We start from the raw sequence: 22,348 nt of genomic DNA on the forward strand, positions 1-22,348 counted from the left end.
AATGTCATTGCATCGCCCCATCAGCCTCTTTTGCAGAAGGGCCTCTTTTGCACCTGGGGCCGTGACTTGCCAGTCACTCTGTGGGGACCAGCGCTCGCAAATCCCGTCCGGCAGAGCACCCACACCGAGACCGCGGGCGTAGACGCCCAGGCCCGGAGCCCTCCCTGGGGCGGAGCGAGCCGGCGCGGGGCGGGGCCTTTTCGGGTCACGTGACTCCCGGCCCGGAAGCGCTCGCGCCCGAGACCCCCGGGTGACCGGGTAGCGAGCTACCATCTCGAGCGAGCGCGGAGATTGCGGGGGGGACCCTCTAGTATCGCGCTCCCCGCATCCGCCGCCATGGCCTGGACCAAGTACCAGCTGTTCCTGGCCGGGCTCATGCTCGTCACCGGCTCCATCAACACACTCTCGGCAAAGTGAGTCCGGGCCTGACCGGGAGGGGTTGGGGCTCGGTAGGGTCTGCAGCCGCCCGCAGGGGCGCTGACGACCCCCGCCCTCCTCCTGCGCCCTCCCCCTTCGCGGCTGTCATTTCCTGGCCTCACCAGCCAGCTCAGTTTCTCTGATCGGTTCACGCGGTTCATAGACCACCCAAGAGGTGCAAGGCACCGGGGAATGCGAGGAGGAGCAAGCAGTGTCCTGGGTGGAGATCCGAGCCCCTGCTTTAATCCCAGCCAGTCACTTTCCAATTCAACATCTTTAATGGGAGGGCGTTCCTCTCTGCTGCCCATTCCAAGGTGGCATCAGGGGCGCGGCCCTCCAGGAGCTGTGGGCCGGGGAGGGCTACGATAGATGCCACGTTAGCCGAGTGATCCGTGAGCATGGAGGGCTGCGATGACAGAGTAGGGGGTGCTCCATAGGCCCCTCCTGGAGAACTGGTTTCAGCTGGGCCTTGAAGCTTGGGTGGAATTTCTGCTGTGGTGGGAACCTCGAAGCAGGAACAGCAAGATCTAAGGGGATTGTAACTCGCTTCAAGTGGCCAGGCTAGATTTTATCCCACAATCAAAGAGGGGCTTTTGAGAAAGTGATTCAGTGAACCTGGTGGTCAGGGTGAAAAGTAATTTGCAGGAGGGAAAACCACTCCAGGGCTGCTGCAGAGCAGATGAGGGGACCTTGGAGGTAGAGGTGAGGTGGAAAGGGAAGGGCCAGGTGGGAGAGACCAGGCGCACAGTGAAACCACAAGGCCTGACCCACAGGGTCAAATAGTCACTCCTGGGCTTCTGCCTGGGAGAACAGGAGTGTTGTTAACCCAGACAGGGCAGGCAGAGGGGGTTCTGCTCTGATGTCAGAGGGCGTGGTGCTCATGGGCCCATAAGGACAGTTCTCAGAAGGTTGGGGGTTGATGACCTGGGGCTGTCATGAGACTGAGGGACCGAGCACAGTCTCCTTTTTGTAACAAGCAGGAGGTCCCGAGAGACAGCCCCTTCTCTTGATGGCCCTTTGGCTCTTTCTCTGTCCCTAGCTCGGCACCGGGCCTTCCTGCCCCCTGCCCACCAAGAACCCCAATACCCAGAGCCCAGCCTTTCTCTGAGCCAGTTCCAAGGTGCATGTGGAGGACAGTAGACAGTGACCCTCTCCCAGTCAGACCTCACTTCCACCTGGGTCTTGCCAGGCTCGAAGCAAAGGGGAGTCACCCCAGTCACCTGAGGGCTGTGCCCCAGGCCCGTGGGGTTGGTGGGGATGGTTGTATCTTATTCATTTTCTAGAGTGTATTTCCCCAGCGCACCCCATCAGTGATGTGAGAAATGCCCCAGAAGAGAGGTCTGGGAGAGAGGTCTTCTGTTCAATTCTTCAGACACGTATAAGGTACTTACAGTATGGAAGCCACTGCCTAGACGCAGGGAAGAAGACAGAAGTGACCAAGAGAAGGTCCTGGCCTTTGAGATGCTTAGAATCTGCAGTGGATGAGACAGATGTGTACATGCTTGACAAGCACAGTGTCCTCCCTTCTCCACAGGAAAGTGGACCTCTGGGTGGGGCCCACCTGTCTCTCCCATTGGGCTCTGGCCAGCCATGTCTGTGTCTTGTGCTGGGCTCCTGGGCCCTGAGGCCTCCTGAAGGGTGCTCCTCTTGCTGAGCGCTTAGCTGTAAAGGAAACTCCACCGGAGGTCTTCCATCTCTGTTAGGATCTGCAGGCCACAGAACAAGTCACTGTCCATCAGTCCCACAAGTCCAGGCCTCAGTCTGGTGCTTACAGGGTGGCTGTGATGTGCCATGGCCACTGTCCCGAAGGAGAGCTGAGTTACTACTGAGGTTACCTGTGTTGACTCAGCTCCTTCCTTAAAGAGGTCAAAACCAGTCTGGTGAGAAACCAGAGGATCCTCAGCCCCAGGAGGCTTTGCCCCTGGAGGCTACCTGAGAGGCCAGAAAGAGGCTTTCAGGTGGGGACCCAGCCTTTGCCTGTGACCTGATGGGCTTTTCAGGAGCCTCCCTACCTGTGACAGGCCCTAGTATTGGACCCTCAGCAGTGTTCTGAGGCCAGACTGTAAGAAGAATGCTCTCAGAGAAAGAACATGGGAAAGCATCGGTGTACATCCTGATGGGGATTATCGATTTGAAATCACACTCTGACCTCCAGTTTCCAGCAGGGACAGACAGACGGGAATGTGACCACAGCAAGTAAGTGCTAACCAGCTAATACCCAGAGAGAGAATAGCATGTACCAGGTCCTGCCCCAGCTGCCTTTCGTGAGTTAATGAATTCTCATAATCACCCTATGAGGTAGATACATTTCTTGTCCCTGGATAAGGAAAGTGAGAATCTGGAAAGAGTAACTTGCTTGCCCAAGTTCAACTGAGCTATGAAGTGGCAGAGTTTGTATTTGAGCCTAAGTAGTCTGGTTCTAGAATCCATGCTCTTAACCTCCAGTATGAATGAAGCTGGGGACTTCTCTAATCATTCTCAGGGGCATTTAGAGTTGTTAGAAACATAGAAATTATCCATTCTAATCCCCACAATTTACAGTCAAGGTCCCAAGGAAAGTTTATGTGTGTATATGATTCAGCTGGTTGGTGTCTAGAACCTAGGTCTCAGCATTTTGGTCCAGTCCCTCAAACTTCCTCTTCCTTGGGGCTTCCTCTTACACCTCCCTGGACAAAAACAGACAAGCATGTGCCTATGGACGCTGTAACCCTATCAGTGGCATCTCCCCTCCCTGCCATCAGAGTGCCTTTGCTCTGGGCCCGGGTGGCAAGCAACTGAAGCCTCTGTCCCAACGCTTACTCAGGGTTCAGGTTTAGAGTCTCTAGTAGCCTTTTGCAGTGTCTGGGCTGTCGAGTGAGCATGTTTCCCTCCCCGGCTTCTTGGGAACTGAAGACAGCGGATGAGGAAGTGGGCGTGAGCACGTGCTGCTGCTGTGCTGCGACCATAGGTCAGCTGTCTGCTGGAGGAGGTCACTGCCCACTCAGGAGGATTGGGTGCCCTGCAAGGAGCCAGCCTGCCTGGGCTGGGCTGGGCTGGGGGTCACCTGAGTGCAGAAGGGAAAGTCATGGATCAGGCAGGCCCTTGGGTGTGGGCAGAGGTCCCCTCCCTTCTCCTTTCTGTGGCTGCTTCTCCCCCACTACCAGGCCTTCTGCTGGTGCGCCTCCTAGAGAACAGACATTTCGGCCTCCTCTGGCACTGCGTGGGGCTGTCTGCCTGAACCAGTGTGCCTTCTGGAACTGCATCCTCCTGAATCCAGCTGGGGTTCTGTACATAAAGAGCCAGGGTCAAGTAGATGCTCACTCAGGAAGGCTCAGCTCCCCTCCTAAACTTCTGCAGGCTGTGAAGCCCACCCCCCCATGAAGGGCCACGGGGCCATGTTCTCCAGCCACCAGACCCGCTGGGTCCTGGGACCCTGCAGGAAGGGGGCAGGGGGCCTGCGATCATGGGCCTCGATTGGGGAAGGGCTGTCAATCTCCTTTCTGTTTGTGCTCTGACTTTCTCACCTTGGCAACTGCCCCTCCCCCGCACCCTGTGAGCAGCACAGGATAATTGCTTCCAAGGGGTTAATGCTGGCTGGAGAAAGCCTGAAATCTGGAGAAAGCCTGCAATGGGGAGGGCAGTGTAGGAGAGGAGAGAGCATGTGGTTTGGCAGCTGTGGGATTAGATGAGTCACTGGGCCTCTCCAAGCTTCAGTTTCATCTATAAAATGGGCACAAAATCCCTGCCCCACCTCTTAAACATGCTGTAAGAGCTCCTGAGGAGAGTCTTCTTATCCTTAAGAGACGGAAGGGCTGTCATCATTTCTTACCACGTGAGCCACCTGCTGTGACACCCCAGAGGGTGGAGAAGCCCTGGGGCCCTTCTTAAGGTCCGGAACAGGAGAAAGAGGCTGACTCACCAGGATGTGAGCAGAAATGGCCCAGATTCTTCGGGAAGGTGACAACAACTGATGGATCCGAGACAGCCACACCAGCCACTTCCTCAGCCTCTGACCGCAACCCCCAGCCCCACGCAGACACACACACACACACCCCTCTGGGAATGCTGAGCTTGGGAGTTTTGACTGGGCCAGGCCACGCCAGCATGACTCATCCCCCAGGAAGGCGAGCCCACCCCGCAGCCCTCTGAGGCCCAGGGAACTCAAGGAAACCCGCTTCTGCCAGTGGGAGGCACTTCCTCATGTGGCCTCAGCCTAAGCCTCCTGGGTCCCCACAGGCCTCCTGCCCTAGGGACCATGGCTATCCCCAGAAAAGAGTGTCCAGAGAGTGGAGGGCCCACCTCAGCCAGGAAAGTGGGAAGGATCAGGAGGAAGAAGGTGCTCGGTGTTGAGGAAGGAGCACAGAGCAGGGGGTGAAGGCTCACAGGCACTAGAACTTCCCTGTGTGCCCAAGCCCTCTCTGGCCCCTGGGTTTCTTGTCTGTGAAACTAGGAGCTTCCCGAGATGATGGCCGAGTTTGTCCTCCTCTTTTCGGCACTCTGGCCCTCCATCTGTTCTGCAGGATGGGTCGCAGAGGAGGGACACTCCCTGGAAGCCTTCAGGTGGAGCTGAGCTGGGGCCACACCCACCCAGCCCAGAGGAAAATTTTGCAATAAGGAGTTCATGATCTGAGCCACCGTCAGCTCCCTGTCTTGTTTTTGCTGACGGTATAGAGCTTCTCCATCTTTGGCTACAACGAATATAATCAATCTGATTTCAGTATTAATCATATAGTGATATCTACGTGTAGAGTTGTCTCTTGTGTTGTTGGAAGAGGGTGTTTGCTATGACCAGTGCATTTTCTTGGCAAAACTCTTAGCCTTTTGTCCTGCTTCGTTTTGTATTCCAAGGCCAAACTTGCCTGTTACTCCAGATATCTCCTGACTTCCTCCTTTTGTATTCCAGTCCCCTGTGCTGAAAAAGACATCTTTTTTTTTTTTTTTTTTTGTTAGTTCTAAAAGGTCTTGTAGGTCTTCATAGAACTGTTAAGCTTCATCTTCTTTGGCATTACAACAGCAGAGGAGAAAGGGAGAAGAGACAGAAAAGAACTTTTATTGACTCCCTGCCATCTGCCAGGTCTTTTATGTCTTATTTATTACTTTTGCGAGTTCATCAGTGTTGGCATCATTATCCCCCTTTTATAGGTGAGAAATCTATAACTCATCCAACCTGTGACATTCAAAAGTCTCAAGTCTGACCTTTCCATATATCCTGCTACCTTTTCTGAAAATAAGTTCAAGCAGGTGGGTTTGGGCCTAGATCCACCCGTTAACTGTATGAGGCTGAAACAGCTCTCTCTCGCCCAAGTCCCAGTCTCTAAAACAAGGGTCCTTGTTATGAGACTTAAACCACAAAGCCCACGTGAAGTGGTCAGCCAGTTCAAGGAGAAATACAGATCTGGTACAAAGTTAGTACACAATGAACTGTGCATTTATAAATACACGTTAGGGAAGCGTTTTTCAAGGAGACAAGTGCTATCCCATTGGGGAGTCACTGATGTCACCCCCAGATGAGCCAGGGCTGGCTTTTGGCCGTGGTTCTGTGCTACCTGAGGGCTTCTGTAACTGCACAGTGAGCCAAACCTTTCCCAGGGCCAAGTTGGGAAGCCTGACTCCTTCCCAAAGTGACTGCAGGCCTAAACTCCTCCCTGGCCCCAAGAGGCTGGGTGGGGCAGCCTGTCCTGACACCTAATCCCTGGGGCTGTAAGCCTGCCCCAGTCCCTCAGATACAAAAAGATTCCATTTCCCCTGCTGGGAACCTGCCCAATCCAGTCTGTTCAGGCAGACCCAACCCTTGGAGAAAGGAGACAGCACCAGGGGAGGGGAGGAGGCTTTGCACCAGCCCTCCAGTGCTCCTTGAGGTGCCCATCCCTAGGGAAGGGCAGGCCTGGCTGGTCCCACCAGCAGGGGGCAACTCAAACCAGGTGGCAAATTAGCACTGTGCATTTGGACTGTAGTCACCACCTACCCATTTGTCTAGTGGGGTCTAGAAGTCCATTCATGAAACCCAAACAGTTTAAATTTGTGTATAATTAGGTTCTAGGAGCAAAGAAAGCTGTGGAAGTTACTGGATGCTGAGTTCATATCCTCTCTAGTGACAGTGAGTGTGGGACCAGAGAGTCACACAGATGTGAGTTGTGACTGTCAAGTGCACAGGCAGTAGCCCAGCGGGAGTTCCAGGAGGTGGCCCCACCGCCAGATCGGAGTCTTCTTGAGCCTACCCGTCTGTGTTCTGGGTGCGGCCCCAGGAGAAGGGGCTTTCATACCAGCCCTTATCCTAGGCTTCTGGTTGACCATGAACTTGGCAAGACCTCCCCTGTTCCTCCTGGAGGAGCCCTGGGAATTCTCTCTCTGACCTGCTCACTTGCTCCAGGGCCATTGTCTCTGTGCCCTTGGTAAAGCTTGACCTCTTCATTCGCCCTGCTTCTCTCTGTTTCGCTCAGCTGCCTCATCCAGGCCCTCCGCCAGGGCTCTGTCTGTGACAGTGAGTCTGGCTGGAGAGTGGGCTACCTGGGTAGGCCATACACGTGGCGGCTGGCCTGTCCTGCACGGGGAAGGATCCCCAAGCCAGAATCTACTGCAGATTAGGCAGAAATGAGACCCGTTGGAGAACAGGCAGTTTCTGTCCTTAGTGGGGGCTTTCTTTGCCCCTTTGGTACTGGGTCTGGTTACATCCTGATCCCCCGACCCAGATTTCCTCTACGTTCCCAACCAGGCACATTAGCACTTCTCTTTAAGGGCCCATCAGCTCCCCTTTGACCTCCACTGTTCCCAAGCAAGCACTGTTCCTAACATCCCTCCTCACATCTTTGGGAGTGGATGGGGTCTCTCACCTTGAGATAAGTCTGCCATAGCCCTGTTTTGTTCACTCGCCCTAGGATGTGTTCAGGTTTCTTTGTAGATGTGGTCTCTGCCTCCCGCTTCGTGCTACCATAACCGCTCAGCCCGCCCTGCCTGCTGCCTGCATCTGGGCATCATGCCCTTGCCCCAAGCTGTGGGAAAGAGCTCCCAGAGAAGCCCTGCCTTGTGTGTGTTCCTCGCTGAGCCGTGTCTGACTCTTTACAACCCCATGGACTATAGCCCGCCAGGCTCCTCTGTCCATGGAGATTCTCCAGGCAAGAATACTGGAGTGGGTTGCCATTTCCTTCTCTAGGGCATCTTCACAACCCAGGGACCAAACCCAGGTCTCCCTGGTTCAGGATCTTTGTCAAACTCAGATCTGCAAGCGGAGTGGCCCCTGCTCAGGGCACAGGAGGCAGAAGGCTTCCCTGCCCTCTGGGAGCTGAGGCTTGTACAGAGAGGAGCTGGAAGATAGGTGGGGATCACAGTGTAGCTGCTCTTGACAGATATTGTTAGGAAAGACATTTCAGAAGTCCCAGGTGGCGCTAGTGGTAAAGAACCTACCTGCCAGCACAGGAGATGGAAGAGACGTGGGTTCGATCCCTAGGTCAGGAAGATCCCCTCATGTAGGAAATGGCAATCCACTCCAGTATTCTTGCCTGGAGAATCCTGTGGACAGAGGAGCCTGGTGACCCTATGGCTGATAGAGTTGCAGAGTCGGACACGATGGAAGTGACTTAACACACACACACACCTAAGCCTTATACTTTAAAGATAGCCACTGCCTATGCGTGGGGTGCTATGGTCCGGAGTGGGGGAAGCATAGGCAGGTCAATGACCCATAGAAAGTAGCCCTAGGCCTGTGTTGACCTGAGTCAGCAGTGTGATATGGCAGATACAGTCCAAGCCAGGTCAACTAACCAGGATGTCCAACACGTGAGAGGGGCCTCCCTGTTGCCCAACTCCATCCAGGCCAGATCACATGCCTTGGGTCTGGGCTTGGCCCCACCGGAGCACTTCCAGAAGTCAGCAGCCAGGGAAGGAAAGGTTAGCAAGGGCAGGGGCTGCTTAACCAGAAGATTCAGAAGGTGGAAACATCTCCAAATATATGAAGGGCTTTCAGATGAAGGAGAGATTCAATCCCAGGGACATAACACAGCCCAGTGACAATGAAATTCAGGGGCAAGAGCTTTAGTGACAGACGTTGGTCAGTGCAGAATGGTTGGTAGCAGCAGCCCAGAGCACTGTGCCGTGACAGGTTCTGGACTCAGTGGGGCCACATGCCAGAGTCAGCCCATCTGCTGGGCGCTGGCTGGCGGGCCACTCCACAGCGCCATGTCCTTGCCACCTGCTTCTAAGCCACTGCTAGAAAACCCTGCCAGACCCTTCAGGTTATGTGAAGGTGACCAGGCGGTCCGTGTCAGGTGGGCGTTTCCCAGGGCCCATGTGACCCGCAGACCAGGGACTCGATATTTTTTGAGCATGGGTCCTTTGATAGTCTGGTGAAGCCTAGAGTAGTGTTTTGAAGTGTGCAAATAAAACACCAAGGATTACAGAAAAACCTAATTGCATTGAAATAAGATTATCCAGACATTAAAAAAGCCAGTTTGTAATATAGTAACAGGTATGTGCATGCACTTCTTAACACATGAAATTATAAGCAGTGGGTCTGATTACTGTAATTTTTGACTAGTGAAGAGTGTAAGTGATACTTCACAGTATCTACAGTGACTCGAATGTGAAAATGAGAATAGCTGTGATTTCCATGTGTGACAGAGTTGTAGGTCCTGCAATAGTGTATTTATAATTTGAAGAAATGCTAAATTTCTGCTAGCGGTTCATGAGATTTCAGCTAAAGGTGCCCAGGCCCCCACTTTCTGTCCCAACTCCCAGGTGAAGACCGCTTACTGTGAAGACTAGCCCCTTCAAGGGGGAACCCCACTCTGGGCCGAATCCCCTAAGTCTGGCCTCTTGGCATCAGGAGGCGTGAGCTCTCTGCAGGCCTGGGACCAAGTGGGAGAACCCGTGCACTGCAGGGTTTGACTTTCTCTCTGTCTGCTGCAGGTGGGCGGACAACTTCGTGGCCCCGGGCTGTGGAGGGAGCCAGGAACACAGCTTTCAGCATCCCTTCCTCCAGGTATCTGTGCCTCTTCTCTCCAGCTCTGTCTCCCAGGGCTCAGGGCAGGTCCCCCCGTGAGGCCTTGCTGTTTCCTGTCCTAGGGGTGGAGTCCCCCTTGCTCCCTACTTCTCTGCCTCCCTCCCCAGAACACAGGCCAGGGTGTGGGGTGCCCCTGGAAGGGGCCAAAGGCCCTGTTCCCTGTAGGAGGCCTGCACAAGTCCTGGTGCGTGGTCCTGTCCTGGACACCTTGAGGCCAGCCCTCACCATGACAAAGTCAGGACCCGTTTGGAAAAATCAACCCCTAGTGAAACCTGCTCTCCAACCATGGGGAGCCCAGACCCACTAGGACGGGGCAGGCACCATCAATGGAAGGTACCTTATTGCTGGACTGGGAAGTGGATGAGACAAATTTCAGCCTCAGTTCTGCCAGCAACTTGCTCTGTGACCTTAAATAAGTTCCTGAGCCTCTCAGGGTCTCAGTTTCTCCATCTAGAACTTGACCAGGAAGTGGCCTAGACTGGTGGGTTTTCCGGCCAGGCTCTATAGCCTTAGGGTTTCCATCGAGGTGTCTGAGGCGCTAAGGAGTAGACGTAGGCAGCTCCCACACAGGAGCTCTGCGTTTGTCTGTTTTACATGTTGGGTTTATAGGTTATCTCTTACTTGAAGAAAGATGATTTTTTTTTCATTTTTGTTATGGGACTTCCCTGGTGGTCCAGTTGTTAGGACTCTGTGTTTTCACTGCTAAAGGCTTGGGTTTGATCTCTGGTCAGGGAACTAAGATCCCAAAACCATGTAAACTGTTAGTTGCTTAGTCATGTCTGACTTTTTGCCACCCCATGGACTGTAGCCTGCCAGGCTCCTCTGTCCATGGGATTCTCTAGGCAAGAATCCTGGAGTGGGTAGCCATTCCATTCTCCAAGGGATCTTCCCAACCCAGGGATCAAACCTGGGTCTCCTGCATTGCAGGCAGATTCTTTACCATCTGAGCCACCAGGGAAACCCAAAACCGTGTGGCATGGACAAAAGAAAAAAAAAAAATTAGTTGCTGGTGAACCTCCTTCCAGCTCTGAACTGGCCTGGTTCCATCCCTGCAGGCAGTGGGCATGTTCCTGGGAGAGTTCTCCTGCCTGGCTGCCTTCTACCTACTCCGGTGCAGAGCTGCGCGGCACCCAGACACCAGCGCAGATCCCCAACAGCCCTTCAACCCTCTCCTTTTCCTGCCCCCAGCCCTCTGCGACATGACAGGGACCAGCATCATGTATGTGGGTGAGTCGCCAGGCCAGGCTGCCAAGGGCTCAAACTGTGGCCCCAGGGGGATGCTGGTGAAAGAGCTTCCCCCACCCCCAGCTCATCTTCAGTTCAGTTCAGTAGCTCAGTCGTGTCTGACTCTTTGCATGGACTGCAGCATGTCAGACCTCCCTGTCCATCAACAACTCCTGGAGTTTTCTCAAAATCATGTCCATTGAGTCAGTGATGCCATCCAACCATCTCATCCTCTGTCTCATCCTCATAAACTCATCTTCAGCACCCCCTTTACACACACACACACCCCTTTACACACACACACAGAGCTCATCTTCAGTTCCCCCTTTACACACACACACACACACACACAATCCTTTACACACACACATACCACCAGCATTCACTGAGTACTTAGCACGTGTCAGCTGCCTTCAGCTTTGAAGACACCTCAGTGAACAGAGCAGCCTGGCCCTCAGGAGCTCACATCACACATCTGTCCTCTTCCAGCGCTGAACATGACCAGTGCCTCCAGCTTCCAGATGCTGCGGGGAGCCGTGATCATCTTCACAGGCCTGTTTTCAGTGGCCTTCCTGGGACGGAGGCTGGCACTGAGCCAGTGGCTGGGCATCCTTGCGACCATTGCCGGGCTGGTGGTGGTGGGCCTGGCCGACCTCCTGAGCAAGCACGACAGCCAGCACAAGCTCAGCGAAGTGATCACAGGTGTGGCCGGGGACAGGCGTCCAGGGGTTGCCCCGCACAGAGTCAGGGGAGAAAGCATCTGATAGGCTCTGCTGCCTACCAAGCCTCGGGGGAGGGTGTGTGGGGTACCAGCTGTTGGCCTGCACCTGCTCTCGAGGTGATGGGAGCAAGCAGGGCCAAGCAGCATGAGAGAGGGGTGGGTAAGAAGTGGGAAGGTCGGAGAGGGAGAGGGCTCAGGCTACGTTTACTTACAGCCACACAACCTACGGGATCTAGGAGAGGAAACGCATGAACGTTTACTGAGCACTTACCCAGTGATCAGCCGGCACTCTGCACTGTGCTCGTCATCACCGTCAGTCTTACGGCCCCGGAAAGGAAGGCCTGCAGCAGTTTTACTGTGAAGTGCCACCCTGGTCCCTCAGAGGCAGAATTAAGCCAGAAATATCCATCTCAAACCTCATTGCTTCTCAAAAGACCCACTTACCCCAGTTGTGCAGCCCTCAGACCCGCGGGCCTTCTGGAGCCTCACCCGAGAGGGGAGGGGTAACAGTGCCTGCCCTGTTGGCCTGCCCCACCCCTCGGGGGCCAGGAGATCAGGCTCAGGGATGCCCTGCAGAGTCAGGGGCCGTGGGGGGCTGTTCCGTCCCTGAGGGAGCTGTCTCCCCGAGCCCTGGCCTCACACTGGGCCCCTCCTTTTTGCCACAGGGGACCTGTTGATCATCATGGCCCAGATCATCGTCTCCATCCAGATGGTGCTGGAGGAGAAGTTTGTGTACAAGCACAACGTGCATCCACTGCGGGCGGTCGGCACAGAGGGTGTGTATGAACACGGGCTGGCAGGGGGGCGCTGGGTGCAGTGAGCCCTGCAGGGTGGCACGTGGAGAAAAGGTGGTGAGGGCCCGGTGGGTGCTGGGGACCTCTGGGAGGGCTGAGCCTGCCGCCTCCCATCCTTCCCTTCACCACGTACATGTTGACAAATACTCTGACACGTGCCATGCACTCAGCCAGGAGCTAAAGGAGGACAGAGGCGAAGATGAATAAGATGCAAGCCGCACTTTAGGGAAGCCGACCACTTCCTAGAGCAGTGGGGCTGCTCGAAGAAAGGAGCAGGCAGTCCACCCTTACTCAAGTGATAGTTTACTTGCCAAGCATATCTAGTGTCATGGCCCAGGGAAGGTGGCATTTGAGCTGCAGGTTTCAGCAGGCAAGAGTGGGAAGGAGGGAACTGCAGATGCAGAGGAGATGTGGGGAGCTGGACATGAGTTTGGAAACCAGTGAGGAATAGTTTGGGCAGGGGTACACATTTGATGTTGGGGAAATAACCAGGAATTGAATATGTCAGGGCCACATTGTAGAGAACCTTGTACATCAGGCAAGCGGATTTAGATCTTAAATGACAGGCAGGGAAAAACTACCAAAGGTTTTTGAGCAGGAAAGTAAATCAAAATCAGTGCTTTAAAAATGTAATACTAACAGGGTGGATTAGAGCAATGCAATCAAGGTGTGACCCTTAGTCTCTACGGGGAGCTGGTTGTGCCTGGCGCACTGTGAGCCGAGGGCCTACGACAAAACGTGAACCACCTACATCGACTATGTCATCAAGCACACTGATCGCTTCCACTTATTTTTTTTCTAGCATGACTTTCAGAGTGAAATTGAAAGCGTCAGTCACTCAGTCGTGTCAGACTCTTTGTGACCCCACAGACTGTAGCCTGCCAGGCTCCTCTGTCCATGAGGATTCTCCAGGCAAGAATACTGGAGTGGGTAACCATTTCCTCCTCCAGGGGATCTTCCCCACCCAGGTGTTGAACCCAGGTCTCTGGCATTGCAAGTGGATTTTTTACCATCTGAGCCACCAGGGAAGCTACTTCTGAGTGAAGCAGTGCCTTGATTTGCATTCCAGTCCAGCTCCTTGTCACAGACCAACGGCACTGAATTAGAGAGCTGTGTTTCTCCACACTTGGGAGAGCAATGTAGTGCTTGCAGCCAGCCAATCCTTCTGTCAGTGAATAGAACCGAATTTTAAGAAACATCAGACAGCATTGTATGTTGTAAGGATAGCTGTTTTGTGGCAGTGCGTACATGACTGTGCACTGGTCACAGTATAAAATGTATTTCCTGTTCTTGGTCCAGTCAGAAAACACAGGTTAAAAGTGGAGAAGGGGCAGCCAGAGCCCATTCAGTAGGCAGTTTTGAGTTTCTAACTAGCAGGACGCCTCCAGGACCTGAAAGGAAGGAGCTGGTTTGAGGGCGGCTTGGCAGGGGTGGCCAGAGGTCAGCGGAGCCCTGGCACGGTGGGACCAGGGCTCCAGCAGAGAACCTGACGTGTTCCCTCCACTCCCGCAGGCCTCTTTGGCTTCGTGATCCTCTCCTTGCTGCTGGTACCCATGTACTACATCCCTGCCGGCTCCTTTAGCGGAAACCCTCGCGGTACCCTGGAGGACGCGCTGGACGCCTTCTGCCAGGTGGGCCGACAGCCACTCATTGCGCTGGCGCTGCTGGGCAATATCAGCAGCATCGCCTTCTTCAACTTCGCGGGCATCAGCGTCACCAAGGAGCTGAGTGCCACCACCCGCATGGTACTGGACAGCCTGCGCACCGTTGTTATCTGGGCACTGAGCCTGGCGCTGGGCTGGGAGGCCTTCCACCCGCTGCAGATCCTCGGCTTCCTCATCCTCCTGGCGGGCACCGCCCTCTACAACGGGCTGCACCGCCCACTGCTGGCCCGCCTGTCCAGGGGCCGGCCGCCAGCAGAGGAAGGCGAGCACGAGAGGCTGCTAGGGGGCTCTCGGACTGCCATCAACAGTGCCAGCTGAGCCTCCTGTGGGGCCTCTGCCACCACCTGGACGCTCCTTGTTCACCCTGAGGCTGAGGCCACGTGGGCTGGTGAACCTCAAGTGCTCTGTCCCCCAGGCCTCACCCTGCCCCCTCCCCACTGACCCCCACCCAGGGCAGCCACTGCCACAACATCCAGGTCTTCCTTTGTCACCATCCCATGCAGAGAGATGTTACCCAGCCCCTTCTGAGGCCTGAGTTCCATGCCCAACCCCTGCCAGGCTTCCCCAGCCCCCCAGACCCCCTGGAATACTAGAGCTAAATCATGGGGTAGAATTGAAGCAGCCCTAGGGCTTCCTCTTAAGTCATAAGCTAAATGTGGTTCTCCCAGGAAGAGAGGTCAGTGAGCAAATTCTAACAGAACTAAGTACCCCGTTTTCTACGACTTGTAAGATATTCCCTAACTGGAGACTGAAGTTTCAGCTGGGGTCTTGCTGCAAACGCTGTGTGCTCCCCAGCCCTGTGCCAGGTTCTTCTGGGCCTTGGCTCCTGCTCTGTACAAGGTGTCCATGGTGTAGGACCAGCCTGGGGAAGGAGGAACAGCCCGTTTATTGGAAATGCCTCCTGCCCACGGTGCTCCTCCTCGCTCACACCCCCGGGCCTGCCCACCTGGGAGAGATTACAGGGGGTTTCCAGGCAGCCCTTGATAACAGTTTTTATGAACTCTGATTCAGCTTCCATTTTAAAGCTGAGGAAGCTGAGTACCAGAGTTTTAAGCTGTTGGGCCGAAAGGGCTCTCCTGCCCAGGGCTCTGGCCATGCAGCTACATGATCGGGTGGCAGGCTGGGGTGTCGAGGGCATTTGGGCCTCAGCTCCACCCCCAGCACCCCCACTGCATGGAGAGCCCTCCAGGGTGATGGGTCTCCCAGGAGTCTACCATTCAGAGTGATGCTGCTATCACTGCTCTCTAGTTAGTTAGATAACTAACATGTTAGTGCATAACAGCCTGCACAGGCAGATGTGGATGAGAAAACTATGGCCCAGAGAAGGTCAGGTGATGTCCTCATGGAGGCAACATTCCAAGTGCGGATTGCCTGATTCCAAACCTGTGGCCCCACCTACGATACGAGTGTCTCTGGGATCTTTGGGCGGAAGTACATCCTGTGCTCTTGTCCTCCAGGTAACCCACCCCTGAAGAGAGGGTGCTGGTAGCAGGGACCCCAGGGAGCTGAGCAACCCTTCTTTCCAGTGGTCCTCACTCTGTGGTAGTTTCTGGAGCCTCACTTCACTCCCTGGGCAGCTCTATCATGAAAACAAAACACCAAATGCCTTCCTTAAATAGATCATGGGGAAGGAATCTCTTACCAGCAAAGCCCTCAGGCTGTGGGGATCCAGCAGGTTCTTACCATCCTGTACCCCCAGCTCTGAGTTTCAGGGGGCCGTGAGCTCCTCTGGGCCATGGTGTGTATCACAGGAGGAAGGAGACGGAGAGTGAGGAGGTGGGGACTACAGCTGCTTGGGGGGTTTACAGTGTTGTTTCAGGGGTTTTATTTTTAAAAACAAAGGGAAATTGGCAATACGGACTTTTCTCTTCAGTGAGAAGGAAGAAACACAAGGGTTAGGACATTCCTGGAGGTGATGTCTAGAATGTCAGAGTGGAAAAACTCTAATGCACCAGAGAAATCATCCAGTCCCAACCCCCATTGTTCATGTGAAGAAGTTGAAGCCCAGAGAGGAAGACACTTCTCAGGAATGCACAGAGCCAGGGACTGGCAAAGCCAGATTTGCTGGTTCTCAGTCCTTTCCCATCCCGTTCTCCCATCGGAGCAGGGCTGGGAGTCCAGGACTGGCTAAAGTAAACAAATCATGGACCATGTGGATTTTAGCATCGAAGGGTTGTGGAGTGAGGGGCAGCAGAGCATGGGGAGGGGGAATCATAGTCAGGCCTGCCACCCACGCAGGCACCTGGCTTTAGGTCTTCACATCTCTAAAATGGGGAGGCCAGGCCTCACAGGATGGCTGTGGGCATTAACCTAAGGTAATAAATGGAAGGTACCTGTAAATGCTTGCAATGCAGTGTCCTGTTAGGCTGCTCTGCCCACCAGGGTGGCTGTCAGGTGCTTAGGTCCCAGAGAGCCCTGATGCAGAGCATCAGTTTTGCTTGGGGTTGGGGGGATCTTCTGTTACACTATTGTGGAGTAGAGTGTAAACCTCATGTCGATTATAAGATAAAACAGGATGCCTTGTGAAATTTTTATGTTGAACCTAAGTACCCCTCCGGACCGTGGAGGTGTATCTTCTCTGTCCTGGTGTCTGGGGGGCTTCAAAGGATGAGTGTGGGAGGCTGTGCTGTGTTGTTCTGGTCATGGGGGTGGAGAGGATAGGATCCCTACTCTCCCACTGAGCCTCGAGGGTTGTGGGGGCGTCTGCAGCTGTGGCCTACTGCTCTGAGCAAGGTAAGGGGGCCCTGGACCCCAAAATTAGAATTGACTGATAACAGACTTATCAGTTCAGATACAGTGTTATTCAGGCCATCTGCATTGTGAACTTACCAGTCCCTGCCCGATTCATAGTGGTCCTGGAAAACCCTGGGGCTGGAGCATCCTCCAGGGCTGCCATCCAGGCCCTGGAGGAGCCCTTGGGCTCACTGCCCACAAGAGAGACTTAGGACTGTGCCAGGCGGTTGCATTTGCCTTCACTCGTCCAGAGGTCTCTTAACAATTGAACCACACTCAAGATGGTCAGAGTCCCCTGATGAGGATGGTAGGAGGATTGGACCAGATGGGCACGTGGTGTTGGGGGGAAGAAGCAGAAAGGGAGTCAGAGACCTGTGTCCTCAGCCCGCCCCTCCTTGACTGTGGCTTTAGACAAGTGATGTTACCTCTCCAGACTTTGGCTGCCTACAAGAGGGAGGTTCTTTGCTTCCTAAGTGTGTTCACCTCCCTGATGTGCTTGCAGATTGATTTTGTTCTTTCATGTTTCCCTTGGTTAAGAGCCCACCCGGCCTTATGTTGACTACATCCTTTGAAAATCTGAGGTCACCAGGGGGTTTCTCCTATAGCCATAAAAGTTTATAGATCGCCCTTCTTCAGTAAGAACTCTGTCAAAAAAAAAAAATTTTTTTTTTCATGTTTTAAAGAATTTTTATTGGAGTATAGTTGATGTAAAGTGTTGTATTAGGGACTTCTCTGGTGGTCCCATGGTTAAGACTCCATGTTTCCACTGCAGCACTGCAGGAGGCATGGGTTCAATCCCTGGTCAGGACACTAAGATCCTGCATGGCACATGGTGCAACAAAAAATAAAAAAGTGTTTTGTTTTTGCTGTATAGCAAAGTGAATCAGTTATACATATATCCACTCCTGTTTAGATAGACAGGTAAAAGGCCTCTGTAATGGCCTTTTCTTATAGGTCACTACAGAGTATTGAGTAGAGTTCACTGTGCCGTACAGTAGGTCCTTATTAGTTATCTGTTTTATATATGGTAGTGTGTATATGTCAATCCCAACCTCCCAATTTATCCCTCCCTTCCCTATCCCCCCTAGTAACCATAAGTTTGTTTTCTACATCTGTCTTGTCTCTCTCTCTCTCTCTCTCTCTATATATATATATACACACACATATAGGATTTCTATCCCGTAATTCAAACTTTGATTGAGAACTGATGTGCTCTAAGAACTGGATCCGTCAGAGAAAACCAGAGAGTCAGATGTGTAAGGAAGGAGCTGGAGCCCAGCACAATGTTTCCTAGTGAAAAGCCTTTGAGGGCGGGGGCGGTGGGGCCAGGGAGAGCGGCTCAGCGCTCAGAGCTGTCAGCTCCTTTGGAACCTGTGTCGCAGAATGAGCAGGTGTCTTCCAGGCTGGGAGGAGAGGAAGAGGAAAGTCATTCTAGGAGCAAGGAACAGCTGGTGAAAGCACAGAAGTGTGTTAAGTGTGTAACCAGATGATGAATTCAAGAGCTGCAGGTGAGTAGCTTGGTTTGCTGGCCATGAGTACAACACAGAGAGTGGCAAGAGACAAGGCCAGAGAGTGGCACAGGCCCCTGGGTAGTGCTGTACCTTTAGGCTTTGCTGAGCCACTAGAACTCCATCCTAGGATAGCAGGGTGCCAAAGGAGTGATGAAACCCAAATTGTTTGGAAAGATCACCTGGTTGTTATATGGAGACAGGTTTGACTAGCGTCAGGAGGTACTAAAGGCAAAGACTGGTAAAACGCCCATTGGGGACTTCCCTGGTGGTCCAGACGCCATGCTTCCAATGCAGGGGATATCGAATCCAATCCCTAACCAGGGAACAAGTGTCCCACATGCCATGTGGTGCAGCCAAAAAATTAAACAACAAAAAAAACACTGGTTAATTAGGGTCTAAACTATAGAAGGGCTTCCCTGGTAACTCAGATGGTGAAAAATCGGCCTGCAATGCAGGAGACCTGAGTTTGATACCTGGATCAGGAAGATCCTCTGGAGGAGGGCATGGCGACCCACTCCAGCATTCTTGCCTGGAGAATCCCACGGACAGAGGAGCCTGGCGGGCTACAGTCCATGGGACCTCAAAGAGTAGGACACAAGTGAGTGGCAACACTTTCAAACTAGAGAAATGGTGGAGAGGATGAAGATCGGAGACATTCAAAGAGTAGACTTATATTTTTGAGCCCTTGGCTGTTGGATGGTCTATTGTGTAAGCTGTCACCAAAGACTATGTCTCCTGGACCAGGCTTCAGCCCACCCCCCATCACCAGTGGACCCACTGAGCATCCCCAAGCACAGCTCCAGCCAGCCAACTCAAGGAGATACTGCCTTAAAGGTCCATAGACCCACATCAACCTAGTCTGCCTGTTGTTGAGAGTTAGTTGTTACCATTTCAAGGTAGGCAGGAACTCTCACCCAAATTCTGAAACAGCCAAGGGGGAAATCACCATGGGCATCACAAAATCAGAAGTCATCAGTACAAAATAGTGTTTTGTTTGCTTTTATTTACAAAATAAATGTCAGAGGAGGAAAGGGCCACCAAAATTCGATGCAGAATATTATTCTCAGGTTCTGTTCCTCATTCTAAGGTAAAGACTTGGGTTCCATTGCCTCTTGATGCAGTGAGTAGAGTTCTTGACTGTGAATCCAGAGTTGCAGATCTGGCTCTAATTAGTGGCCTGAGAAGCCCCTTCCTCTCCAGGCATCAGTCTCCTTGTCCCACAGATAAAGGAAGTGAACCAGATATATTCACAGGCATCTCCAGGAATCTATGGTCTTTGTTCCTACTGATGATCCAGAGATTCTTCTGTGCTGACCAGCAAGGGGCACCAGGGACTCTGGTTGGGGCTCATGCATACATGCTAAGTTGCTTCAGTCATGTCTGACTCTGTGTGACCCCATGGACTGTAGCCCACCAAGCTCCTCTGTCCATGGGTTTTGCCAGGCAAGAATACTATAGTAGATTGCCAGGCTCTCCTTCAGAGGATCTTGCTGACCCTGGGATCAAACCCATGTCTCTTGAGTCTAACCCACAGTGGCAGGTGGGTTCTTTACCCACTTGGGGCTTTACCCACTACCTGGGGCTCATGGTCTATCTTAATACCCAAAGAAAAGGAGCCCATTTGGGCACGGAGTTCACTCATAATTCAGTCACCCACTGCCATTCAAAAAGGGTGATGCCTGGCCAGATGCCAGCCCCAGACCCACATATATACAAGGACTGGCCCTGACCTCTCCAGAAATCAGAATTCTTGTCCTTGGGCCAGCCTCCCATTCTCCCAGAAGTGCCAAATCCTGCTCTGAAGATGATGGTCCTGGTGTCCATTCTGATCCTGACTTTGATGCTAGATGGGTCCCTTCACAATTAGGTAACTTGTTTGTCTTTCATACTTTTCATGTCTCTCCATGGTCAAGTACAGTTTACAAATTATTTTTTTTCATGTGTGCAGAGAGCATATCCTAGGGATCATTAACTTGCTGAGCTCACTGAGCAGTATGTGGGTCTCCTGCCACCAGTGCTTAATTGTTTGGCAGTTTTGCTAAGAAAGCACTGCTTGGTCTTGTGGTTAAGTAAACCTGCTCTTTTGAGTAATCATTAACTTACAGGGGTCTCCCATGTTCTACTTAAAATCCCCTAGTGTGATTAACTACTTACTTACCTATTTTCTACCTTATTTCTGTTGTTACTCAGTCGCTCAGTAACTACTAGGGATGCAATGTTGTGCTAACATTTGTGCTCAGTCGCTCAAGTGTATTCAACTCTTTGCAACCCTACGGACAGCAGCCCGCTCAGCTCCTCAGTCCATGGTATTTTCCAGGTAAGAATACTGGAGGGGGTTGCCATTTCCTACTCCAGGAGATCATCTAGACCCAGAGATCAAATCCGTGTCTCCTGCATCTTCTGCACTGGCAGGCAGTTTCTTTACCACTGAGCCACCTGGAAACCCACCTTATTTTCTACTTACTTCTAATAAGGCAAAGAAGGCACTCGAGGTCTAAAGCAAAATGAGTGAAGATTTGCTTTGTCTGACTAACAGGTCTTGAGGACTAGTATAGTAGGACTTTGTGCCTCTGTGTCACTGAATAACAACCAGCCTTCTGTCATTCGACTATATCTCAGTGGGTTCAACCAAACATTCCTTTCCTTCCCCGCCTCCCCTACCCTTTCCTTCCCCTCCTCCCATATCCTTCCTTTCTTTCTCTCCTTCCTTCCTTTCTTATTGTGGTAAAATATACACAACATAAAACTTACCACATTGACCATTAGTTAAGAGTGGAGTTCAGTGGCATTAAGTACACTTACATTTGCTGTGCAGCCCTCACCCATCATTCATCTGCAGAACTTTTTCATTTTACCAAACGACAACTCTGTGCCCATTAAACAATAATTCTCCTTTCCTCCCTTCCCCAGCCCCTAGCAACCACCAACCTACCTTTCTGTCTCTATGAATTTGACTGTTCTAGGCTTCTCATATATGTGGCATCATACAATATTGGTCCTTTTGTGTCTGGTTTATTTCGTTTAACATAATGCCTTCAAGATTCATCCATGTTGTAATATGTATACAAATTTCCTTGCTTTGGTAAGGCTGAATAATATTCCATTGTTTGTGTATACCACATTTTATTTATTCATTCACTTAGACATTTTTGGCTATTGTGAATAACACTGCTATGAGCCTTATTGTACAGATACCTGTTCAAGCCTCTGCTCTTTTTTGGAATATATATGCAGAAGTGGAATTGCCAGGTCATATGGTCATTCTATGTTTAATTTTTTGATCCACCGCCATACTGTTTTCAACTGTGACTGCACCAATGTGCATCCCCACCAACCAGCAGTGAATAAGGGTTCTCTAAAATCACTGATTTTGTAACATTCTTCCTGATTACAGGTTACTATAGAACATCTAGAAAATGTAAAATAAACAAAAAAAGCATAAAACCCCCTTTATTCTAACTATCTACTTCTACATTTGCCCTCAAGCATATTATCTCCCAACAGAAAGGGAAGGATCGTTTCCCTTGGGATGATTCTATTGAAAAGCTGGAGCATGTGATCCAAGAAAAGAGCTGAGGCCTGCCCTGCTTGATCTCATCGTCAGAGTCCCCATCCTGGCTATCCCACGACCCTGATCATTAATAGCGTTCAGGATGAGATAGTTGGATGGCATCACCGACTTAATGGACATGAGTTTGAGCAAGGTTCGGGAGTTGGTGATGGACAGGGAAGACTGGCGTGCTGCAGTCCATGGGGTCGCAGAGAGTCGGACATGACGGAGCAACTGAACTGAGTTAACGCTCATTTCTTTCTTTTTTCTTTTTTTTCTTAACGCTCATTTCTGAGTCGCATTCGTGGGGTGTTCGGGGTGACCCTAGTCTCAGGCGAGGCACAGAATAGTCACATTCTCCTTGGGCCTGTCTCCGAATCTTTAAAAGCAAATTTAGGATTAATAGAGCAAAACGTAAAATATTTGCGCAAAGTGATTCGTCTAGAGAAATGCGTTCCACACACGTACCGTCTACATGGTTAGAATGGAGCTTTCTTTTTCCGACCAAAAGCCACAGGACTACTTGGGTCTAATCCATCAAGCATGCGGGCCTCTCCAAGCGAGCGGAGGGCCGGAGTAGTTCCCGCCTCCTTTCTCTTCTTCAAGTCTCTATTGGCTGGTTCCTACCGTCAATCCGCCTCGTCCCTGCAGTCTCCTCCTATCACCACCGCCGTTAGCCCCTCGGGCCTGTGCTCTCATTGGTCCTCCCCGCAGTCGCTCTTTGCTAGGAGCATTCCGAGACAGCCACTGGGAGTCGCTG

At 52.2% G+C, this 22,348-nt stretch overlaps 1 protein-coding gene across 1 annotated transcript; it reads left to right on the forward strand.

The window, feature by feature from the left end:
* The first annotated feature begins 214 nt into the window (after positions 1-214).
* SLC35F6 (solute carrier family 35 member F6) lies at positions 215-17,398 on the forward strand. The gene is made up of 6 exons (XM_005895705.3): positions 215-413; positions 9,298-9,370; positions 10,447-10,618; positions 11,105-11,317; positions 12,002-12,112; positions 13,643-17,398. The coding sequence occupies exons 1-6, from the start codon at positions 337-339 to the stop codon at positions 14,110-14,112; spliced, it is 1,116 nt and encodes a 371-aa protein (XP_005895767.1). The 5' UTR covers positions 215-336; the 3' UTR covers positions 14,113-17,398.
* Positions 17,399-22,348: the final 4,950 nt, after the last annotated feature.

The sequence above is a fragment of the Bos mutus genome, chromosome 11 (genome assembly GCF_027580195.1).
Source record: "Bos mutus isolate GX-2022 chromosome 11, NWIPB_WYAK_1.1, whole genome shotgun sequence".
Lineage (NCBI taxonomy): Eukaryota > Metazoa > Chordata > Mammalia > Artiodactyla > Bovidae > Bos > Bos mutus.